General features: G+C 51.0%; 8 protein-coding genes across 8 annotated transcripts; 2 read left to right on the top strand and 6 right to left on the bottom strand.

Annotated features, from left to right (window-relative positions):
* Positions 1-311: 311 nt before the first annotated feature.
* Positions 312-2081, top strand: ASPSYDRAFT_148394 (uncharacterized protein; the record flags this gene model as incomplete). Its single annotated transcript, XM_040841811.1, has 1 exon — positions 312-2081. The coding sequence occupies one exon, from the start codon at positions 312-314 to the stop codon at positions 2079-2081; it is 1770 nt and encodes a 589-aa protein (XP_040703301.1).
* Positions 2082-2335: 254 nt separating this feature from the next.
* On the bottom strand, positions 2336-3365 carry ASPSYDRAFT_30359 (carbonic anhydrase; the record flags this gene model as incomplete). The annotated part of the gene is made up of 2 exons (XM_040844774.1): positions 2336-3051; positions 3353-3365. 2 exons carry the CDS (start codon positions 3363-3365, stop codon positions 2336-2338), a joined length of 729 nt encoding a protein of 242 aa, XP_040703302.1.
* A 153-nt stretch (positions 3366-3518) lies between these two features.
* On the bottom strand, positions 3519-8050 carry aarA (L-aminoadipate-semialdehyde dehydrogenase). The gene is made up of 3 exons (XM_040846746.1): positions 4622-8050; positions 4217-4541; positions 3519-4097 (listed from the first exon to the last, which is right to left on the bottom strand). The coding sequence occupies exons 1-3, from the start codon at positions 7548-7550 to the stop codon at positions 3794-3796; spliced, it is 3558 nt and encodes a 1185-aa protein (XP_040703303.1). The 5' UTR covers positions 7551-8050; the 3' UTR covers positions 3519-3793.
* A 598-nt stretch (positions 8051-8648) lies between these two features.
* Positions 8649-10511, bottom strand: ASPSYDRAFT_150260 (uncharacterized protein; the record flags this gene model as incomplete). Its single annotated transcript, XM_040841983.1, has 8 exons — positions 8649-8867; positions 8928-9335; positions 9399-9662; positions 9716-9974; positions 10028-10152; positions 10210-10256; positions 10307-10353; positions 10402-10511. The coding sequence occupies 8 exons, from the start codon at positions 10509-10511 to the stop codon at positions 8649-8651; spliced, it is 1479 nt and encodes a 492-aa protein (XP_040703304.1).
* A 327-nt stretch (positions 10512-10838) lies between these two features.
* On the bottom strand, positions 10839-12813 carry ASPSYDRAFT_150326 (Zn(II)2Cys6 transcription factor domain-containing protein; the record flags this gene model as incomplete). Its single annotated transcript, XM_040841987.1, has 3 exons — positions 10839-11267; positions 11322-12688; positions 12747-12813. The coding sequence occupies 3 exons, from the start codon at positions 12811-12813 to the stop codon at positions 10839-10841; spliced, it is 1863 nt and encodes a 620-aa protein (XP_040703305.1).
* A 25-nt stretch (positions 12814-12838) lies between these two features.
* On the top strand, positions 12839-14865 carry ASPSYDRAFT_67634 (uncharacterized protein; the record flags this gene model as incomplete). Its single annotated transcript, XM_040850410.1, has 2 exons — positions 12839-14577; positions 14643-14865. The coding sequence occupies exons 1-2, from the start codon at positions 13175-13177 to the stop codon at positions 14863-14865; spliced, it is 1626 nt and encodes a 541-aa protein (XP_040703306.1). The 5' UTR covers positions 12839-13174.
* Positions 14866-14911: 46 nt separating this feature from the next.
* ASPSYDRAFT_175334 (aldo/keto reductase) lies at positions 14912-16514 on the bottom strand. Its single transcript, XM_040843454.1, has 4 exons — positions 16340-16514; positions 16170-16242; positions 15585-16092; positions 14912-15506 (listed from the first exon to the last, which is right to left on the bottom strand). Exons 2-4 carry the CDS (start codon positions 16199-16201, stop codon positions 15000-15002), a joined length of 1047 nt encoding a protein of 348 aa, XP_040703307.1. The 5' UTR covers positions 16202-16242; positions 16340-16514; the 3' UTR covers positions 14912-14999.
* Positions 16515-17077: 563 nt separating this feature from the next.
* ASPSYDRAFT_148568 (uncharacterized protein) lies at positions 17078-18814 on the bottom strand (the record flags this gene model as incomplete). The annotated part of the gene is made up of 1 exon (XM_040841823.1): positions 17078-18814. One exon carries the CDS (start codon positions 18812-18814, stop codon positions 17078-17080), a length of 1737 nt encoding a protein of 578 aa, XP_040703308.1.
* Between the last annotated feature and the right edge of the window lie 901 nt (positions 18815-19715).

Genomic DNA, 19715 nt, shown 5'->3' on the forward strand with positions numbered 1-19715 from the left:
TGACGCGTATACACTCCGCATCCGGAAACTCAAGCGGACAATCATCATCGATCGACGGAACAAGCTTGACGAGAAGACGTATCATGGAGCTGCCGTTCTCAGAGGCACGTTCTGCGCGTGATTTCAGATTCTACCAGTCGTCCGCGGATTGATTGGGTTCTTGATAGCTTCAACTCCTGCCCAGAAATCGTCTATTCTCCGGCCTCGCACTGCTTGCCCTGGCTTCCTCAATAGGGGTCTGTTAACAGGCTTGTCTCCGTCTCAGATCTGGTCACGTCTCCGGTCCATCGAGCTCCGGCCAAAGCGATACCATGATCGCGCGTCGCAGCACATCCCTCGTTGCCATTGTTCTTTTTGTTGTCTTTTTTCTGTTCATATTCTCCTCTTCGCCAAACTCCGATCCCTTTGGCGAGGACTCGGGGATATCAACGGCAACCAAATATGTCCCCAAATTTCCGTCCCTGAACGATCTGCACCTGCCGACTTTTCAACCGCCAGCACACAGCCCCCCCGAGCAACAACAGGACAGTTCAAGTGGTGATTCCAAATGGTTTAGCAATTTGCTATGGCTCAATCCTTTTTCGTCGTCCATCACCCTGGACCAGGACCGATCTGTCCTCCCTCCGCTTCCCGACCGCCCGTATGTCTATACGTTCTACGAGCCAAAGAAAGGCCAAACCCGGGATGAGGGTATTGCAGATGCAAGGCTTTTGTATGCCTGGCGTCGCGCTTGGTATGCTCAGGGATTTCGCCCAGTAATCCTGAGCCGGGCCGAGGCGATGGCCAACCCGTTGTATCAGTCCTTGAAGCACGTGGAATTGGGCCCTGAGATGGAAGCGGATTTATTCAGATGGCTTGCTTGGGGCCATATGGGCGATGGTCTGCTTGCCGACTGGCGTTGCTTTCCAATGGCACGATACGACGACGCAACCCTCTCGCATTTACGCCGTGGTCCCGAGGCAGATCAAATCACCCGGTTCGACAAAGCAAACAGTGCTCTCCTTCTTGGGAAGAAGTCCACGATAAATACCGCCATCGAGAAAGCGAGTAAGCACATCGACAAATCAACCAAATACTTGGCGGAGTTTATACCGGGTGAACTGCTGGAGTCTGAACGGACAAGCTCTCTGGCTTTCTATGATTCCGCTACAATTTCCGAACGATACCCTACGCTTACAGAAAAGGCTATTCCCTCGCTGCCTGATCGTCGGAATGCGCTAGTTGATCTCATCAACTCGCATCTACAAAATACGTTTATGAACTCGTTTCCGGGAGGGATCGTAGTTCTAAAACCCTTTGCTGAACACACCACGGCCTTAGTTGAGCCAGCGTTGAGACTGGCCAAAGCGCTCGGCAAGTGCCCTGAGACTGTTGCGCCCTCATCATGTCCTCCAAACTTGCCAGAATGCCGGCCTTGCAATGCACAAAAGTTCACGAAAATTTCACAGCCAACCACGTACAACAACAATACCCAGGCTTTTACCATCGGGATTCTTCCGCATCCATATACTCTTATCAGTTTGCTGAATAATTCAGCCGAGGTTACAACGCGCCACATTCGACGCGAGACCACCCGTGATGGTTGGCTGAAAGAGGTGACCGGCGATCAGATGAATCATGAACTCGGCGGCGGACCCAGAGTGGTTCTGTTCAAGAAGGTTGTCGCAGACCAACCAGCTCTTGGCACATCGTTATGGACGACAGTTGAATCGCTGTCGGCCGAGTTCGGCCAGGCTCTCCCTTCTGAACTCCTAGATGACTTCGAGTGGGAGCTCGGATTCCGGATTCCCCGCGACAGCAACGTAGACGCAAAGAACGAGGGTGACGCTAAGGAGTCAATGCAACATTCCAACCCCAGCGAGAAAGGGGTTGAAACTGAGTATACAATCATCCAGCAAGCGAGAGAAATACTGAAGCAAAAGACCAACCGGGTCAACATCCGAGCCGTGGCAGAGGCCTGGAACATGGCTGACACCGAGGTCTGGCGTTTTGTGAAGGCGTTCAGGGCAAGAAAGGTGGTCGAGCGCAAGAAGTGGGAGGAAGAAGAAAGGAAATTCCTCGGTGCTAGACCGAAGATGTAAATGGCTTACAGGTCGCTGTGGGGTGCAGGATTCAAGCTTGTTTGATGTTTATAGTTCAAGATTGTATAAGATAGAGCATGGGTCTGGCGTTTGATTTCGTTAGCGACAAGTGTTATTAGACGCGGCCTGGCGGCCGTATACATGGGATCGCTGTTATAACCGGTAATTCTATTTATGCAATGGGCTTTGCTTGTTTCAATGTTATTGCATGGTGTCAACGCATAAAAGCAAACATGAGACCCCTAATTGTCCATCTAAAATGATGTGAAACACCGTTTGACAGTTTCATCAGCTTCCCCGGTGTCCATCTCCTGAAGGACACCGCTCCCAACATCGTACAATAGTCCATGGACCTGCAGGCCCTTCTGCATCGCTTCTAATACAACACTCTTCTGCTTGAGTGTCTTTACTCCAGCGAGCACATTCAACTCAGCCAATTTGAGTGCCGCCTTGTCAGCCGGTAGTGGCGGTAGTTTGTCCAGGTTACTCTCGCAGAGCTTCCTGAGAGGCAGAAGCCATGGATCAAGAATACCAAGTTGTTTGTTACCCAATACCGCCGCCACGCCTCCGCATTTGGTGTGCCCACACACGACGACATGTTTTACACTGAGATGGCGGACAGCAAATTCGATGACAGCAGAGGAGCTGAGATCAGACAGGTGCAGTATGTTTGCGATATTCCGGTGAACAAACACGTCGCATGGATGGAGGCCAGGCAGAGTCGTCTCGGGACACCGTGAGTCGGAGCACCCGATCCAGAGAATCTCGGGCTGCTGGCCGGCTGAGAGTTTGTGGAAGAGCTCCGGATGGTCTTGGGCTACTTTGGCTGCCCATGCTTTGTTCTGGATGAGGGCTGTGGTGAATCGATCTGAACAAGCAGCTGTGTTAGCACTTGATGATGGGGATGGGTTGTGTAACAATATTGCTGATAAGCCACATAAACGGGGCAACTCGGGTAAGTGAGAACCGTCTGTGAGAAGATTTTGAGATAGCCATTGCTACAACCTTCGATTAATGATAAATTTCCCGACGAAGAAGTGCACCGGTGGCCAAGGGACTGGCTGACATCTGGGATAGTGGCAACAGGAGGGCAGGTTGGTTATTGACACCATCATTACAGGAAACATCCCCATTAGAGGCAATTGCAAGAAAAATACAATGAAAGGAATATTTTAACGTATTAACATGTAAGAGACAGTATTGAGAGACTCAATGAGCAGTGGTATCACAATGCAGGCTAGATGTGTCTGAAAAAGAACCACCCCACATACCTTGAGCTGTCATGTCAAGTATTATTTGAGAAAGGTTGACTTGAATCTGAGAGTAGGAAGATTATCTGGATAAACCCATGAGGACAGCAAGATGATAATAAGTCTGGCATCGCATTGAATGTTGCACCAAAAAGAGCAGCCCATTGCTACCTCTTGGCGAAGCATGCCACACTATACAAATAACTCGTCCAGATAAAGATTGGGTGATGCCGCAAGCAACTCGTGATCAGAAATTGCGAAATTTAAACAGTAAATATCTTTTTAAAGTGGTGTTTTCAAGTTCTGCTACCCCTATTCTATCTCCTGATCCCGTGTTGTCTATATACAGACAAGCTCTATACCATCCTACCTATTCGTGACTCTACGACATTGGAAACTGAGATCAAAAACAAGCTTTTCAAAACCAAGAAGAATGGATATAAAAGAGGAAATATAGCAAGATCAAGCAGTACCGCCACGGCCACCAACGCCTGCCATCGCATCCTTCTGATCATCAGTAATCGTGACGGCGGGCAGCGGACGCGTTCCCGTGGCTGACGCTGACGGTGCCGGTAAGAAGCCAACGGACACAAGATAAGAGGCGTAGAGTCCGACTAGTTCTTCCGTTACACCAGCACCCGCGGAGGCTTCAACGCCCGACCACGCGGCATCAGCACGTAACGAAGCAGCCGCATGGACGTCATCCAACTCAGGCGCCTTAGTATTAGACGGTAAGTCCGCCGTGACGAAATGGTATAACGGCATCCTGTGTCAGACAATCGATTATTAGCAGCATATCCCAGGATTTGCAACCTCACCACCCAAACCATTCCAAATTGCTTAGGACCTGTAGAGGCTGCTTAGGGGTGGAAAATTAAAACTTACAAAGCGTGCTGCGATTCGGGATCGTCGTGCTCCCCGCTATTCACGTACTGCTCCAGCGACTTCGACCACGGTACGTAGTCGACCTGCGGAACATTATATCCGTACAGCTGGAGCGCACCGAGGAACTGGTTGAATCGCAGGCGTGGGTGGCCTGTTACTTGTGCCACTCCGATAGGCGAGACAGGGGGCCGGAAGGCACCGGCAATTACGACACGGGCGACGTGGTCAACGGGAACCATGTTGACCGTGTTGTTGATGTTCGGGCGCGCGGACAGCTGGATGCAACCCTTGATCATGCGGATGAGGAAGTCATCAGTGTTTGTTGCTGTGTGGGTGGGAAAAGAGTCAGTCAGCTATTTATTTCAAATGTTTAGGGAGGAACGGTTTAAATTGGTAAAGACATACTTCCGCTGCCTGAATCACCTAGCACGTAACCAGGACGGACGATGGTTCCCTTCAGCCCGCGCTTTCCTGCTTCACGGACAAGGTACTCGCCAGCCCACTTGCTTTGGCCATAGCCGGTTCCCAGACCGACGCTGCTACCCTCTAGGTCATCGTCTTCGCTGATACCCGCTCCGCCGGCAGCGATGCTGCGCTCGGATTCCAGGACGTAGTGATCGCTGTCGAGGACACTAGTTGAGCTGACGAAGGAGAACTGCTTGGGTTTACCGGTTGCACAGAGCTTGAGCGCATCAATGGTACCGAGGACGTTGGCTGGCTTGAGAGTGGAGTAAGGGTAGACCCAGTGGACAAGAGCGCCGTTGTGGATGACCGCATCGACGCGGTTGGTTAGGTCATCCCAGGCTGCTTCAGTGAGGCCGAAGCGGGCATCACCAAGAGACCCGCAGACGCATTCGAGGCGGGAGGCCCAGGATTCTTCCCAGAAGCCGTAGGCTCGGCAGGTTGAGCGAACGCGGGCGAGGGCTTGCTCGGCGCTCTTGCCGCGGACAAGCGCGACAACCTTTGCGGACGGAGATTTGCGGGTGAGAAGGTCGCGGAGGATGTGCGCGCCGAGGAAGCCGGTAGCACCAGTGAGGAAGATCGTGGGTTCGGTGGCAAGGATGTCCTCTGCGCGAGCCGGGAAGGTCTTGGGTAGGGTATCGACCAACCTGCGGGCATCGCGGGAATATTCGTCATCGGGCTCATTAGCCACGGCCGCGGCTTCTGTGTTGTCATCGTTGCTGGTGAAAGATTCGAAGTTCAGCAGGCGGTCGATCTCCGCAGCGAAAGCGCGTAGGGTAGGGCTGCGGAAGATAGCACTCATGCTGATGTCGATGCCACGCCACTTGCGTCTCAGGTCAAAGAACATCTGTTGCGCGAGGATACTGTGGCCTCCAAGGTCAAAGAATGAATCGTCGGGGCCGATCATGGGGGCAGTGACATTGGAAATCCGATTAGCCCAGATCTGTGCCAGGGCCTGCTCAGTCTCTGAAAGAGACTTCAAGGCTGATGGCCTGCGCTGAGGAGCTGCAGCGCTGAGCTCTGCAGTATCAGGGAACGGCAAAGCAGGCTTGTCAATCTTTCCGTTAGGGTTGAGCGGCATTCGCTTGAGCGGAATGAAGACAGTGGGTACAGCGTAGGCGGGGAGCTTGCTGCGGAGGAGGTCGCGAACATCATCACGAAGTGGGCGGAATCGTCTTAGCATGCCAACCATTCCTTCCGCGGAGTCGTCATCCTTCAGGCCCTTCTGTTCTAGCCAGGAGGCCCACTTGCCCATATCAGGCACAAAGTAGCTGACGAGAGTGGGCTCCTCAAACTTGTCTCGACGGACCAGCGTCACGTTCTCTCTCACAAGAGGATGACGGGAGAGATGAGTATCGATTTCACCCAACTCGATACGGAAACCACGAATCTTCACTTGATCATCAGCACGGCCAGAGCACTCGACATCTCCAGAAGGAGTGTATCTGCCAAGGTCACCGCTGCGGTACAAACGGTCCCTAGGTCCAACGTAGAACTCCCTCCAGGGTTCATTCGTGCCTTGCGACTCCGCGGCATCCTTCTCCGCCCACGTCTTAGGATCAACAAACCAGTTGGTGAGGAACTTCTTCTGGCTGAGTTCAGCTGAACCAAGGTACCCTTCCGCAAGACCAGCCGCGCGAACGTAGATCTCACCCACTTCGCCGATAGCGCAGATACGGCTAGGCTCAAAGCGGTTGACAACCAGCATCTGCACATCGAGCATTCCGCGCCCAGCCGGGATCACATCCTTCATAGTGTCCAGGTATCCGCCGTCGCTCGAGTAACTCGGGACCTCAAAGTAACTGACAGCACGCTGTGTCTCGGTGGTTCCATACATGTTGACGATGTTGACGTTCGGGGCCAGCCCTTGCAGAGAGCGGCAATCTCTCTTAATCAGGATGTCTCCGACGAAGAAAGCGTGGTGGAGAGTAGGGAACTGTGCGGAAGCGCCCCCCACAAGGATTTGACCCATAGCAGGTGTAAGATGGGTGACTGTAGCGCCATAATCACGCATCCATTCGGCCAGCCTTTCGTTCTGGATATCCTCCCGAGCGGGCACAAGTAGCTGAGCTCCCAAGAAAAGAGGAGTGAATATATCTCTTTGAATGGGGTCATGGGCAATTCCGCTGAGCATTGTGAACTTGTCGTTAGGGTTCAACTTGAATGTCTCCGCCATCCATGGGAAATAGTACGCCAAGGAGAAATGGCGACCTCTGACACCCTTGGGTCTACCTTCTGAGCCCGAGGTGAACGATAGAGTCGGAGTAGAATCAGGACCAACGACGACGCCGACAGACTTAGACTTCAAAGGCACCTGCTTTTCCAGGACATCTTGTCCATCAATCGAGCCTCCCAGGAGGGTACCGTCGTCAAGCAAGGCGAGAGCAGGAATCTCAGTTCGAAGCTCTAGGTTCTCGCCGATAAATTTGCGCACTAGTTCAGATAGCTCTCCTGCATCCTTGGTAGCTTTCGCGATGTTGATCAAAGCCCGAGGACGAGCCACATCAAGGTAAATGCATTGTCTCTCGGGAGGGTATGCAGGATCGATAACGGAAAATGTTGCACCGGCCTTGAGGATACCCATGACAGCCACGACCAGGTCAACGCCGCGGTATGCATAGACCATGACAACATCGCCCCTCTCAACACCTGATTGAACCAGGTGGTGACCAAGAATGTTCGACGCCTCGTTAATCTGACGGTAGGTGAACTCGCGGTGGGCGGAAGTAGCAGACTTGGTTTCGACAACGCAAAGCTTGTCCGGGTGACTATGAGCGTTCTCGGAGAAGATGTCGTGGATGGCCCCTCGGAACTTGGACCAATGTAGGTCTGCGGTGGGGTCTGGAAGCAGGGCTCGCTGCTCGGGGGTCATGAAATCAATGCGCCCAATTGCCGTTTCTGGGTTGCTTATAGCGTTCTTGACCAGTTGAGTCAACTGGTTCAGAATTGTGCTTATCCTGGCACTAGAGAAAAGTCTCTGGTTATAGTATGCTCCCAGTTCCGTCGACCGGTCCGAGGTGCTTGCGGGCGCAACATTGACCACCAAATCCGTTGTCTCAAAGGTATTGGCAGGGTAGTCTTGGGAGGCAGCGGGGGCGTCGTATGCAGCGAAGCGGAAGAGGATCGGGGATCGCTCGGATTGCGATTTCTCTTGGATATGGGATCGTAGACTGCCCAATGGCACGATCTCGGATGACCCCTCATCGTAGGCCTAGAACTAGGTAAGCCAACGTCGAGGGGTGAGCAATCAACTCAATTACCTTTTGAACCTTGGAAAGCAGCTGAATGAATGTCTCTGAGGCATCAATTGGCACTCTCAGGACGAATGGCCGGCCATCTTCACCAGCGCTCGTGCCAATGGCGATATCCTCATCACCAGTCAAACGAGCGACGAGTACAACGAACGCAGTCAGGAAAACTGTGAAGCCTGAGGATGCGCCGGATAGATTCTGTAGCGCAGCTTCTGTGTCATTGGAGAGCTTAAGGGACTCGAAAGCCTCAATGGCCCTCTTGGGCAGCTCGTGGTTCTGGTTGTCGGGATAATCGCGGGTTAGTGGGGAGACGGTGAGGTTTTGTAGCCTTTGAGCCCAGCGCTCAAGGCGTTCCTGCAATGGAGCTGATTCGGCACCCATTATTGCACCGATGCCCTTGATGAATCGGGGCGTCGAGCTTCACTGGGGAGGGTTTGTTCTTGATCGAGTTATATGACTCAATAGTGAGTCAGGTCTAGCCGAGGGGCATGCGAAGAAATTCCCGCCGATTTCGCTATCAAAAAATTTCCCCACATTTGATAGAGAAATTCAGGCATCAAGGCAAAAACACCGTGAGTATTGCTGCCTCAGGCTTTCTTATACTACAACGTTTCGGGAATAACATGTAGAATACTAAAATGAAATTGGGTCGCACAGTTTGATACTAGTCCGTCCTGCGATGCAGCTTGCCTTCGAGTCATATGGACAAAACTTGCGCCTCACAGTATATATCTAAAACTTTGGTTCTGGAGGTCGGTCTCATCTACGTGATCCAGCTCCTCATCTGCATGTAGGTCAATCTTGCGGGTTTCCTCCGGATCAATGCAAATTCCCTGAGCCCGATCTCGTTTACTATTCACCCAGTCAAGATAAACCCGGAATCCAGCCGCCATGGCAATCGAAATTGCGTAGCAAGTGAGGATTGTCGTGTACGCACTCTACGGGCAACAATAGTCAGCACTGAGCGATATCCCAATGGTTTAATAATAGGATCTTACCCCGTATGCTGGAGCCTCGGTATTCTTGAAAAATTGAGGACCGACAAAGTTCCCGACACAGTATCCTACAAATATCAGGGCGACCACGCTGGATTTCTTCGTGAAACCAGCCGTATTACTTGCGAACATAGACATCATGAGAGGGAAGGCTGGAGCGACGGCAGTGACAAGCCAGAATCCCGCTAGTCGAGATAGCTTCTTCGTGTCAGGGAGGAGTTTGACCATAAGAATCCCTGCCAACGCCATTAGGAAAATTGCAACCAAAGCAATCAATCTGGATTTGCGAATGTAGGTTGTGAACAGAGCCGCCAAAATGACTGTGGTGAGTTGGAAAGCGGCAGCTGGCATTCCCATGAGGATCGTTTGAAATTCATCGTAGCCGAAGCTGTTGATAATGATCGTGTTGAACTGTAGAGGTTGTACTGATTAGTTTGAACATATTGAGGGCGGAAGAGTGAAAAACATTCTTACACTGGTTGTGCCACCGTTTGGTACGCAAATTATGAAGGAAAATATCAAGAGCCACCACGTCTTGACGTCCTTCCAAGTTTCGATGAATTGACCCCGGTCCCACTTCTTTGTCTGAGTTGTATGTTGGAATTTCTTTGGTCTCAGGGATGCGAACTCTCGTTCAGTGGGAGTGAGGAAGCGCGCATTTGAGGGAGCATCGGGAAGGTAGAACCATAAAAGTATCGACCACGCAACTGTTATGAGTCCGAATATAACGAAAAGCATCTAAAATTGATGTGAGATCGGGTTCTTCCATCTATAATATATGAAGAGCTAACCTTCCATTGACTAAAGCTCCCCGTATATTGCAGAATGCCGTACGCGATGCCTGAACCTATCAGACTGGCGGTGGCATTTCCGGCAAACCAAAACGAGTGACGAGAGACGTGCTCTCTAGGAGTATACCACATTCCAGTAATGAGCGAAAAGCCAGGGCTTATCGCGCTCTCAAATACACCAAGCAAAGTTCGTAGTACCATCAACCCAGCATAGTTCTCTGCAACAGCATGGAGAGTGAGAACCACCCCCCATATAAAACTACACGTCGGCAGGTCAATATAAGCACACGTGGGAAGGGGGCTATAACAAACATTAAAACGCTGAGATATCTTCCCAAAGGAAAACGGACGAAGCCAAGTGAAATAGGATACGAGGCAGCTAGATATCCAATATAGAAGATACCGGATGCCCAGCTAAATTCTTGTCCTTTGAGATTCTGTAGCCGTTATTGGTTGGCGAATGACTTATCCATGAGCAAGCAAGGACGCCATACCAAGTCTTCTCGTAAACCAAGGACAGCGCTATAGGATAAACTGGTCTCTGCGAGTAGGTGAGTCATACAGCGGAAATAAACAACAGAGAAATCGTACTGTCAAGGTACTGAAGGCCATAGCTGATTATAAGGAGTGGCATAAGACTATTCGAGTAAGTGCATGCTTCATTCACGGTAAAATGGGTTGCGTACTGAAAATCAATCTTTCTCACAAGCCTCTTTTCTTCTTCAGAGCTCATGGTCTCTGTGGCTCCATATTCTTTATCAGCATCAATGACAGAGTCGTTTTTCTTCGCGTCCATGCCGGGCGAAGACTGAATGGAGTTCTCCATGGTAGGCAAAATCCGTTGCGTAGCTGGCCGAGCCATACATATGCGAATGACTCCGCATTATAAGAGGAAACTCAGGGCACGGGCGTAAAACTGAGGAGATAAATAAACTAAAATGCGGAGGGTAGTACCATCCGCAATGATAAATTTGAACCATCTCGTTGGTCAAATTAATCGAGGCGTGGGAGCCGATCTCGGGGTTACTAACTTACTCCAGACTTAGCATATGGGGGGGCGCTTTGAGTTGGAGAAGGGGCTAAGGGCTACCGGACCATTTGCCGATTGGAAGCCAAACACATGTCACAAGACTGAGAAGTCGTCACTCACGAGGGAACGAATCTTCTTTATTGAGATACCACCGGGTGGTTGGCTTTTGATGTCTTGAATATGGTCGAACACCTTCTTAATTGCAGGGTCGGAAATGTTGTTTCTAACCCATTCCTGGTGGACAGGATCGGCAACTTCCAGCCCAGCGATAAATAGTGACCATTGGAAACGCTCAAGTAGTTGCACAGATCCAGTTTTGGTGGCGTAATACGCGGCAGATATCAGCGAGCTGAGAGCATCTTGAAGCCCGGAAGGGATGGGCCCAGCCCCAAACGAAGAAACACGAGCGCGATAAAGATAAATCTGCATGGCATAGAAAAATGTCACCGTGACAAAGGCCATCAACGTACACTCAGCGTGGTACTTCTGATCTGCAATTTGGCGGAAGAGCATGGCATGTTCCTACATCTCATGAGTGTCCACGGTCATGTTGTATCCGGAAATGGTCTTGCTTACACTATAGATGGCCTCTAGCCATCGTTGTAATCTCGGTTCCATAGTTGCCGCATGCGCCGCAGCGGCTTGACTGTAGGTGTTGATCTCCTGGTGCAAAGCAATGAGTTCAAAGTAAACATCGAGAGTTGCCGCGTCCTGGACCTCTGATTCTGCGCTAACGTCACCCCAGGGCAGAAAAAAAGCAGCGCGCGATCGTAGCCAAATATTCTGTCGCTTTTGGGGGGCTTTGTTTATATAGTCCGCAAAATACCCACCGCATCCAAAGAAACAACAGAACCCGTCTCGATCGTATAGGTACGCGATAATCCTGGCCAGTAAGACCTGCTCGGAGATAGTCATTCCACCACCACAGATGGTGTTATCGAAGGAGAGTAAATCGTCGCTAGCACACAGTGTGTCTAAACCGTACGTTCGGGTATAAGCAAGGACCGTTCTACTTAGGTCTCCAAGCTTGTTGGAATCGAAGCGATCACGCCGCATCCAAAATAAGTACATGTACAAGAATGAGATCATCATGCTGACATGATCTGGGGCCGCAAAAGAACTGCAGGATTGCAAAAATAATTGAGATCCTCGCTGAAAATGCTCCTGCGACTCTTTGGGTGGTTGAGGTCCTTGACCATAATGGAAGGACAGCTCATTATGGGAAACGGCGAGGAGGAAATGGAGCGCCATGGCTCTATCGTAGGCCTTCTTGAAGAAGAGTGTGTGTGCCGAACAGCTCCAATCACGCGTAGACTTCAAGGAAGCAAAGACCTTGCAGTGGAACATGACAGCTTGTTTGTCGTCGCTGCCTAGCGCAGGAGCGCCCCCAGGAGCATACGCAAACGATAGGTCTGTAACAGTGAGTGGATTATCGACTGTAAGAGGCCCGGGTAATTCAAGTGCATTTGCAAAGAGCAGATTATCCAAATGCTCTTCATCAGGAGTTTTCGCCATGGACAAAACGTGTTTTTCTGCGGAACTGTCTGCTGCCGGGAATATGCCCTGCGACATAGCATCCGGCAATAACAGCATTAAGGATGTCTCGTCCATCGCTCGGTAGTCATCACCATTAGAACCCCGCGAAACGAGGTCATGGCACTGAGGTAGGGAATGGTCATCTAACACCGTCGGAAGCATGCAGCTTGTCGTTGCCGACTGGGGGGAGATAACGCCATCGCCATCGCCATCGCCATCGTTTGGCACAATAGACGTAGGAGACCAATTCGAATCACGAGATTTGATAGGACCTAGGCCACGTCTTCTGGAGGCCAGCGACGACTTGGGCAATGGCCATTCACAGGTCAATCTGAGCCGGACGCATCTTCTGCAGTGTGGGCGAGCCTCATCGCATTTGACTTTCTTGCTTATGCACGTGGAGCAGCCTGCGTACCTCGTCAGCTAGTGGTGTTTAAACATGCAAGTCTCGAGTATGAGTATCACCATTCCGAGACCGGCCACGCTCCATGCGGGGGCGACGTGTTCGAGCAACAGACTCCCCGCGATCCATATGCTCATCGATTGTGTTGGGAACTTGACTGTAAATTCCGTCCTTCGCCTGCGTGCTGAAGCTCCGGAGTCACCCCTATACATTACTCCTGGTACTCTGTGTAACAGTGGACGGGCGTTGGACGCGGAGATAGAACGCTCTGCCTATCTCCTGCTCTGCCTCAGGCACCAGCCGTCGATTAAATGGACCAATGGTTGGATGAGACGGGAGCAATCAATACTTCAATAGAAACAATGAGGGCAACCTCTTCGCCTCCGGGGGGGTTCTCCAGGCTATTTTACTAAAAGTCGTGTCCTCCTCCTACTTTGTACGTCTTTTCAGTATTAACGACAGTATTTCTACAACCTAGAAAGGTCGTACAATGGGAAACACGCTTTCATACCAGACTTCCGAATGTGAGGTCCAACTCCCAGGATCCAAAGGTAAGGTCAAAGGCCTACAATTCGACAGCAAATCACGCCGATTTGCGAATATTGCATACGCTCTTCCACCTACCGGCGATCGAAGGTGGCGCAAACCGCAGCCATTACCAGAGTCATATTCATATTCAACATCAGAGGGGGGGCCTTTCGACGGCACGAAATTCGGCCAGGTCTGCCTCCAGCCTAACTATTCAGCTTCTGTGAAGAAGAATATATCGCAGCATGAATACGGAGAAGACTGTCTCCGACTGAACATTTGGACACCCGTGTCAAAGAGTAAAGGGAATCAAGATACCAAATGGCCGGTCATGGTCTGGTTTCATGGAGGCTGGTTTCAAATTGGTGACCCCAGCAATGAAGCTTCGATGGATCCTACCGAGCTCATTTCCACTGGCGGACTTAATGCTGTCTTTGTGGCGGTAGGATATCGACTCAATGTCTTTGGCTTCCTAGCTGGAGCACCATTACAAGACGAGGGCATAGACGGAGCTGTGGGAAACTACGGACTCTGGGACCAGCGACTTGCAATGGACTGGGTTTATGATAACATCAGTGCATTCGGCGGTGACCCTGGGAATATAACACTATCAGGCAGGAGCGCAGGCGCGTATGCCGTGCAGGCCCAAACGCTCTATGATTTCCGAGGGACACTTTCCGAATCTTCCAGGAACCGGTTCAGGCGGTTAATCATGTATTCGAATGCGATTCCTACTCAACCTAAAACGCCCGAGGAGTGTCAGCCGCAATTCGATGAGCTCTGCGACTACTTTGGCATCCCTTCGACAAGCTCTGGCCTTGAAAAGCTGAAGCTCTTGCGTGGCCTCAGTGCAGAAGAAATAAGTGACGCCATTATGAAACTCAAACATCACACTTTTCGGCCGGTAACCGATGGTGTTTTCATTCATCCGAGACTATTCGCTTACTACCAAGACGGCTCTTTCGCGCGCGAATTCAAGCGGCGCGGTCTACGCATCTTCATCGGTGAAGTCCTCAGTGAAGAAACATTATACGCTGTGACTAACGGGCCTGATGCGAGTCTCGAGTCCCTGGAGACACAAATAACAAATTACTATTCACCTTCAACAACATCACGCCTACTGAAGCACTATCCATTACCGTCTTCCCGCCAGAAAAAGGATTGGGAGGCGGTGTTTGGCCGGATCATATCAGACGGCCAGGTACGAGCACCTTCACGATTTCTCGTCAACAATCTTCTCGAGCATGGCGTCAGGATTCATGATATCTGGCGCTATGTCATCGCATACCGGCTCTCTTTCATCACGGAAAAGGTGGCTCCTGCTTCGTTTGGCGTTAGTCATGCCATGGATAAGCCATTTTGGAAGTCAGTATACCCTAATATGCCCACTGAATGTGAGCTTGAGCTTGGCTAACGCGAAGACCAAATAGCTATTCTATCATGCATGGACCAATCGCTGCAGAGCGGAAACTAATGCATGAGTGGATTCGAGACCTGGTGGCTTTTGTCAACGACGATTCTGGCCATGTCTATGGCACTGAAAAGAATGATGAGGTTAAGGTTGCTACTCCGGATGGTCGTATAGAGATTCAGAAGGATTCGAGATGGTCCGAGTTACTGAGTCTGATGGACGTATTTGCGGGGTCTAGTTGATTAGTATGTGGGACAAAACCTGGAAAACTATGTTCAATATACTGAAGACGTTATTCTTTATTTCATGTTACTATATAAGCTTTACATACACCGGGCGAAAATTTTTTGTCCCTTAATGCTGTTCTAGCCGGAGTCTACTTCTCCAGAGGCGACAACGTCTTGGGCACATAAGGCTCCTCCAAATACTTCTTCTCCTCCTCCGTCAACACAACCTTGATACTGGCAGCCGCCTCATCAATCCTCTCCTTGCTGTTGAGGCCCAAAACAGGGTTCTCATTCTTATTGCTCAGCGACCAGGCAATAGCCACCTGAGCCATGCTGATGCCCTTCTTCTTCGCAACCTCCTCGACGCGGTCCACAATCTTCTTATCCGCCTCGGTCTCCCGGTTGCGGAGGAGCAAGTTCAGTGCGCCGTCCGTGGACTCACGGAGCGAAGGCGCGCTGCGCCAGGGGCGGGTGAGGAGGCCTCGGGCCATCGGGGACCACGGGATTAAACCGATTCCGGCGTCGAGGCAGTAGGGGATCATTTCACGCTCTTCTTCGCGCGAGATCAGGTTGTGGTAGTTTTGCATGGAAATGAAGGTGTGCCAGCCCTTGGAGGCGGCGAGGTTGTTGAGGGCTTGGAATTCCCATGCGGCCATCTGTTATAGATTTATTGTTAAAATCTGCCGTCTTTTTCTAAATTTTCCAAAAACCATGTTGGGTTGGGTTTCACATACCGTGCTAGCACCAATGTACCTGACCTTTCCACTCTCAACAACATCATTCAACGCCTTCATGATCTCCTCTCTCGGCGTCTCGCGGTCCAGCCGATGGATCTGGAGAACATCGATATAAGTCCCAAGTCTCTCAATACTGGCATCAACAGCATCAAAGATATGTTTCCGCGACAATCCAACTCTGTTATTCATATCGCCCTTATTCTGGCTGCAGGCCGCAATAGGAGGAAGCTTGCCCTCATCATCAACACCGTAGAAGCACTTTGTCATGATCACGACGCGGTGACGCGGGATGTTGTATGTCTTCAGCGCCTTGCCGACGATTTCCTCGGAGCGGCCGTGCGAGTACACATCTGCTGTGTCCCATGTGTTGATTCCGCGCTTGTAGGCGTGCTCAATTAGCGGGAGGGCTTTGTCCTCGTCTAGGACCCAGTCTTGCCATTTGCTTGTGCCGTAGGACATCGTTCCTAAGATGACCTTGGAGATCTTGAGGCCGGATTTCCCGAGTCTATTTTAATGAATCCGTGAATGTTAGGAGCTATGATTGCCTGGCTTGTTTGGGCTGAGAGGAAGTGGATAACGTACGAAACATATTCCATTTGGTTTTCGGTAGCCATGACGCCGGTAGGTATAGGGCAGTTTCAATCTGTTGTTGTTACTTGGGCTTTGTTAGTTTTTGTGTTGGATCGAGAGAATTGAGTAGCTTGCGTTGTATGCGGGGAGCTGCGGCGAGGGGGGTTCTTGGAGTAACATACCAGCAGTATAGGTGTTTGTAGCAAGCAGCTTCAATTGCGGTCAGGATAAGGGGAGAATTATATGGATTAAAGGGCGTAGATCATTCAACGGCGATCGCGAATTCGTAATCAAACACCCCAGATCTGCCGAGTTGTGAAGCGAGAGCCTGGAGTGCCGATGAGTTACCGATCTCGGGACCGCAAATCGGGAGTGGGGATGACTTCATCTTGGCCATTTCCGGACTACAAACAACTGTTTCGTGCGGGGTGTTTGATGAGGGGCATTCTTCATGCTGACTCAGCCCTGCCATGTGTCGTAGTTGACTAGCTATATGCCAAACAATGTATCTAATCATCTCCAGAGCAGGAACTAGCTACGTACTTTTTGGAGTTGGATATACGGTGTGGTCACTAGTTGAGAGTTTCTTTTGTATTGATGTCGTAATGTGCGGAGCTATATCGGCTCAAATATGTACATGTCCCCGATGCAAATGCAAGATTGAGGTAAGAAGTAAGGCCTGCTTGAGATTGAATGATGCAAACGCTGGAATGGAGAAAGCAAATAGATAATTGGTTAGAGAGACCTCTCTCAACCCCATAAAGCGGCCGTTGTACCATACGATATAGACATCGGCACCTGGCCGGTCATAAATATAGACAATTTCCAGCAACGTCCAACAAAATCTTCCCGGGTCTCCCTTCAAGGGACCTAGAATATAACTCCGTGTAAAAAGGCACAACTTTTCCGCGAATCATGGCTCACTCATGGTGATGCCCTCCCTTCCGAATGAGGAAGTCAAAAAGGTTACTAAACCGATGTCGACGCTTACCTTTGGTTGGACGTGGAGATTCCGGTTGTCTATCGAGTGTTGTCTGAAGGCCATCCTTAGAGTCCTGTGTCGCTCTGGATTGAGCCGGGATGGATTCGAGTTTAGTGTCTTCTCGATCCCCCTTTCGCACCTGGGTTCGGGATCTACAGATCGAACTCGGACGGGTGGGCCGGGACTCGTGCGGTCCATCATACGACTGGCGCGGAGTAGAGAGCGTAGAATGCCGGTTTGCCGATGCATTACGCTTGTTGGACCGCTCAATGAAAGCGGCGCCGGTGGAATTGGAGCGTTTTGATAAACTCCCATACTGGGTTGATCGGTCTGCTGCTGGAGGGTGGGAAGCTGCTTGGGTCCAGGTCACTGCCCGACGGCTTGGGTCCGATTGAGCCTGTTTGTCTAGCTCATTGTCTCTGTCTGAGAGCACTCGGCCCTCCTCACTTCCAGGGGCTGTTGTAGGATTGTGTTTTGATAAGCTTGGCGAACGAGGAGCCTTTCCATTCACCAACGAATCGTGATAGCGAAAGTTTTGGGACCATCCTTCTCGAAAAGCAACCCAGATGCCGGTAATGATGATCAACAGGCGGAGTTTCTCATCGGTTTCCATAACCTGTTGGTCCAGTGGGGCATCCATCTCGGAGGCGTCACTAATGACGGACATACCCGATGTAGGTGAGGATGGGGCGGTGCTTGGTAATGAGTACCTATCATATACCTCGAGGTGGTTACGAGCCATGGAGGCAATCACAGGATGTCGACGTGTAGTGGGGTCGATGACGCTGAACGTGAAGCGACGGTTTTCCTCAGGCTGAACTGAGCCAGGTGGTGCCGATAAACGACGCTTCCTTGGCCCACGTCGAACCCATCGTAAAATCATAAGCCCCCTATCCGTATTCGAAACAAATTCATATGATCCGTTGGGAAGAGGGGTGGCTTCAAACACGACCCCAGAGTTAAGGCAGATTTCTGCCTTTCCCTTGGACAAGGCGTCCTCTTTAAGCAACTGGCAAATTGTCGCAATAACCTCACGGTGGTCCCCTTCTTCATCCGAGCTTAAACTTTTGTCTGGTCCGTCACTCACTGATCGCTCGTATAGGTCGCTAGTCGTGACGATTAAATCATTTGGTCCTAAGCCCCGCTTACCGCGCAAGATCGCGGGGACTTTTCTGGCTAGCCTAGACGTAAATAAGGTCGACGGTAAGACATCGAATATAGGTAATGGGCGTGATGTGGCTGATACTTGTTGAAGTTGGAGGAGCAGCTTCGGCCTGAGCTTTAACCGCTTATGGCGCGCGTTAGTCGCAGGGTGCGCTAGCTGGTAAATGGTCTTTGGCCGTGAAGGCTGCTTTGTGTACTTCTGGTGGCCGAATTGATGTCGAACGGGCGATGGCCCAGCTGTTGAAAGCTGGTCCTCCTCGCTCGAGGAGGTCGGCTCAACAGCTGCGATAGGCATTGAACGGCGTTGCTCATAGCGAGGCTTGTCTGCCTCCGTACCTTTTTCCTTGGCAGAAAGACCGTGCAATCCCCACGAAGGTAAATTGCTAAATGAAAATGGACGCGGCGAGGGCTGACGGGAAGACATGGAGATTTGTGTTTCCGATTGGGAACTAGCGAGCTCGCTGTTATGGGCGGCAGCGGCATCAGCTGTCAAGCCGAGGTTGAAGAGCATTATCCAGAGAGATCAGCCTCCGACAATGTGATAAAGAAGACCATCGACAGCTGCGTGGTCAATAATTCGGTTCAAGATCGGGGAAGCGCAGTGTGATAGGCGTTTGCGAACTATACATAACAGGCGGGAATGTCGATCCCCGTCTGGAAGTATGGACTTATAAAGAAGAGGGAAAACGGCTGACGAGAGACAACAGACTCCACGGTCTTATTAATGTGGCCCGCACAAAGAAGCTGACAGAAGAAGTACATAAAAGAATGGGGCAGGGGAGCCCAAGCCAGCGGTGGTCCACGTCCAGGTCAGCAACGGAAGGGCAGATGCTTCAGCTGTGTCACGTCAGGTCGTGTAGCTTCAGACGAACAGCGCAGAGGCGGGCGGGGAAATAAGCAGGTCATCAAAGAAAAGCGGAGGGAGAGCCAGCTGCAAGGGGGAGGAAAGAGCGAAAGAAGCGAACGCGGGCGACTCTGGCCTTAATAATATCCAGGGATGGAACGAGTGTGTGTCGTGGAATGGAAAAGGCAGCACTTTTTATCTGCAGCCCACCAGACGCTCTATTCCATCAAATCTCTTTATGTCAGATGGGCGGTCTGTATGGAGTCGAATCCAGGAACCCACAGCGGCAATCGGCGCTCGGATTTTATGCTGCGGTCCGGAGATGGCAGGGAAGGGAATAGGGACTAATAGAGAAAGAAACAGGACTACAGGAGGTCAAAAATGAAATTGCCGTCGAAGCTATGATCTTGGTGCGTCACCCTCACAGCACTTCTGTTCGATACGATCTGAAGAGCCGACAAATAGCAATCCCCGGCGAGCAATTAGTTCGCCGATCTGTCGCCTGCTTTTCTCAGTCATCGGACTTACACCAGCCCGGACGGCGGACGCCACTGCTCACTAACTGGGC

This window comes from Aspergillus sydowii (assembly GCF_001890705.1).
Source record: "Aspergillus sydowii CBS 593.65 unplaced genomic scaffold ASPSYscaffold_4, whole genome shotgun sequence".
Lineage (NCBI taxonomy): Eukaryota > Fungi > Ascomycota > Eurotiomycetes > Eurotiales > Aspergillaceae > Aspergillus > Aspergillus sydowii.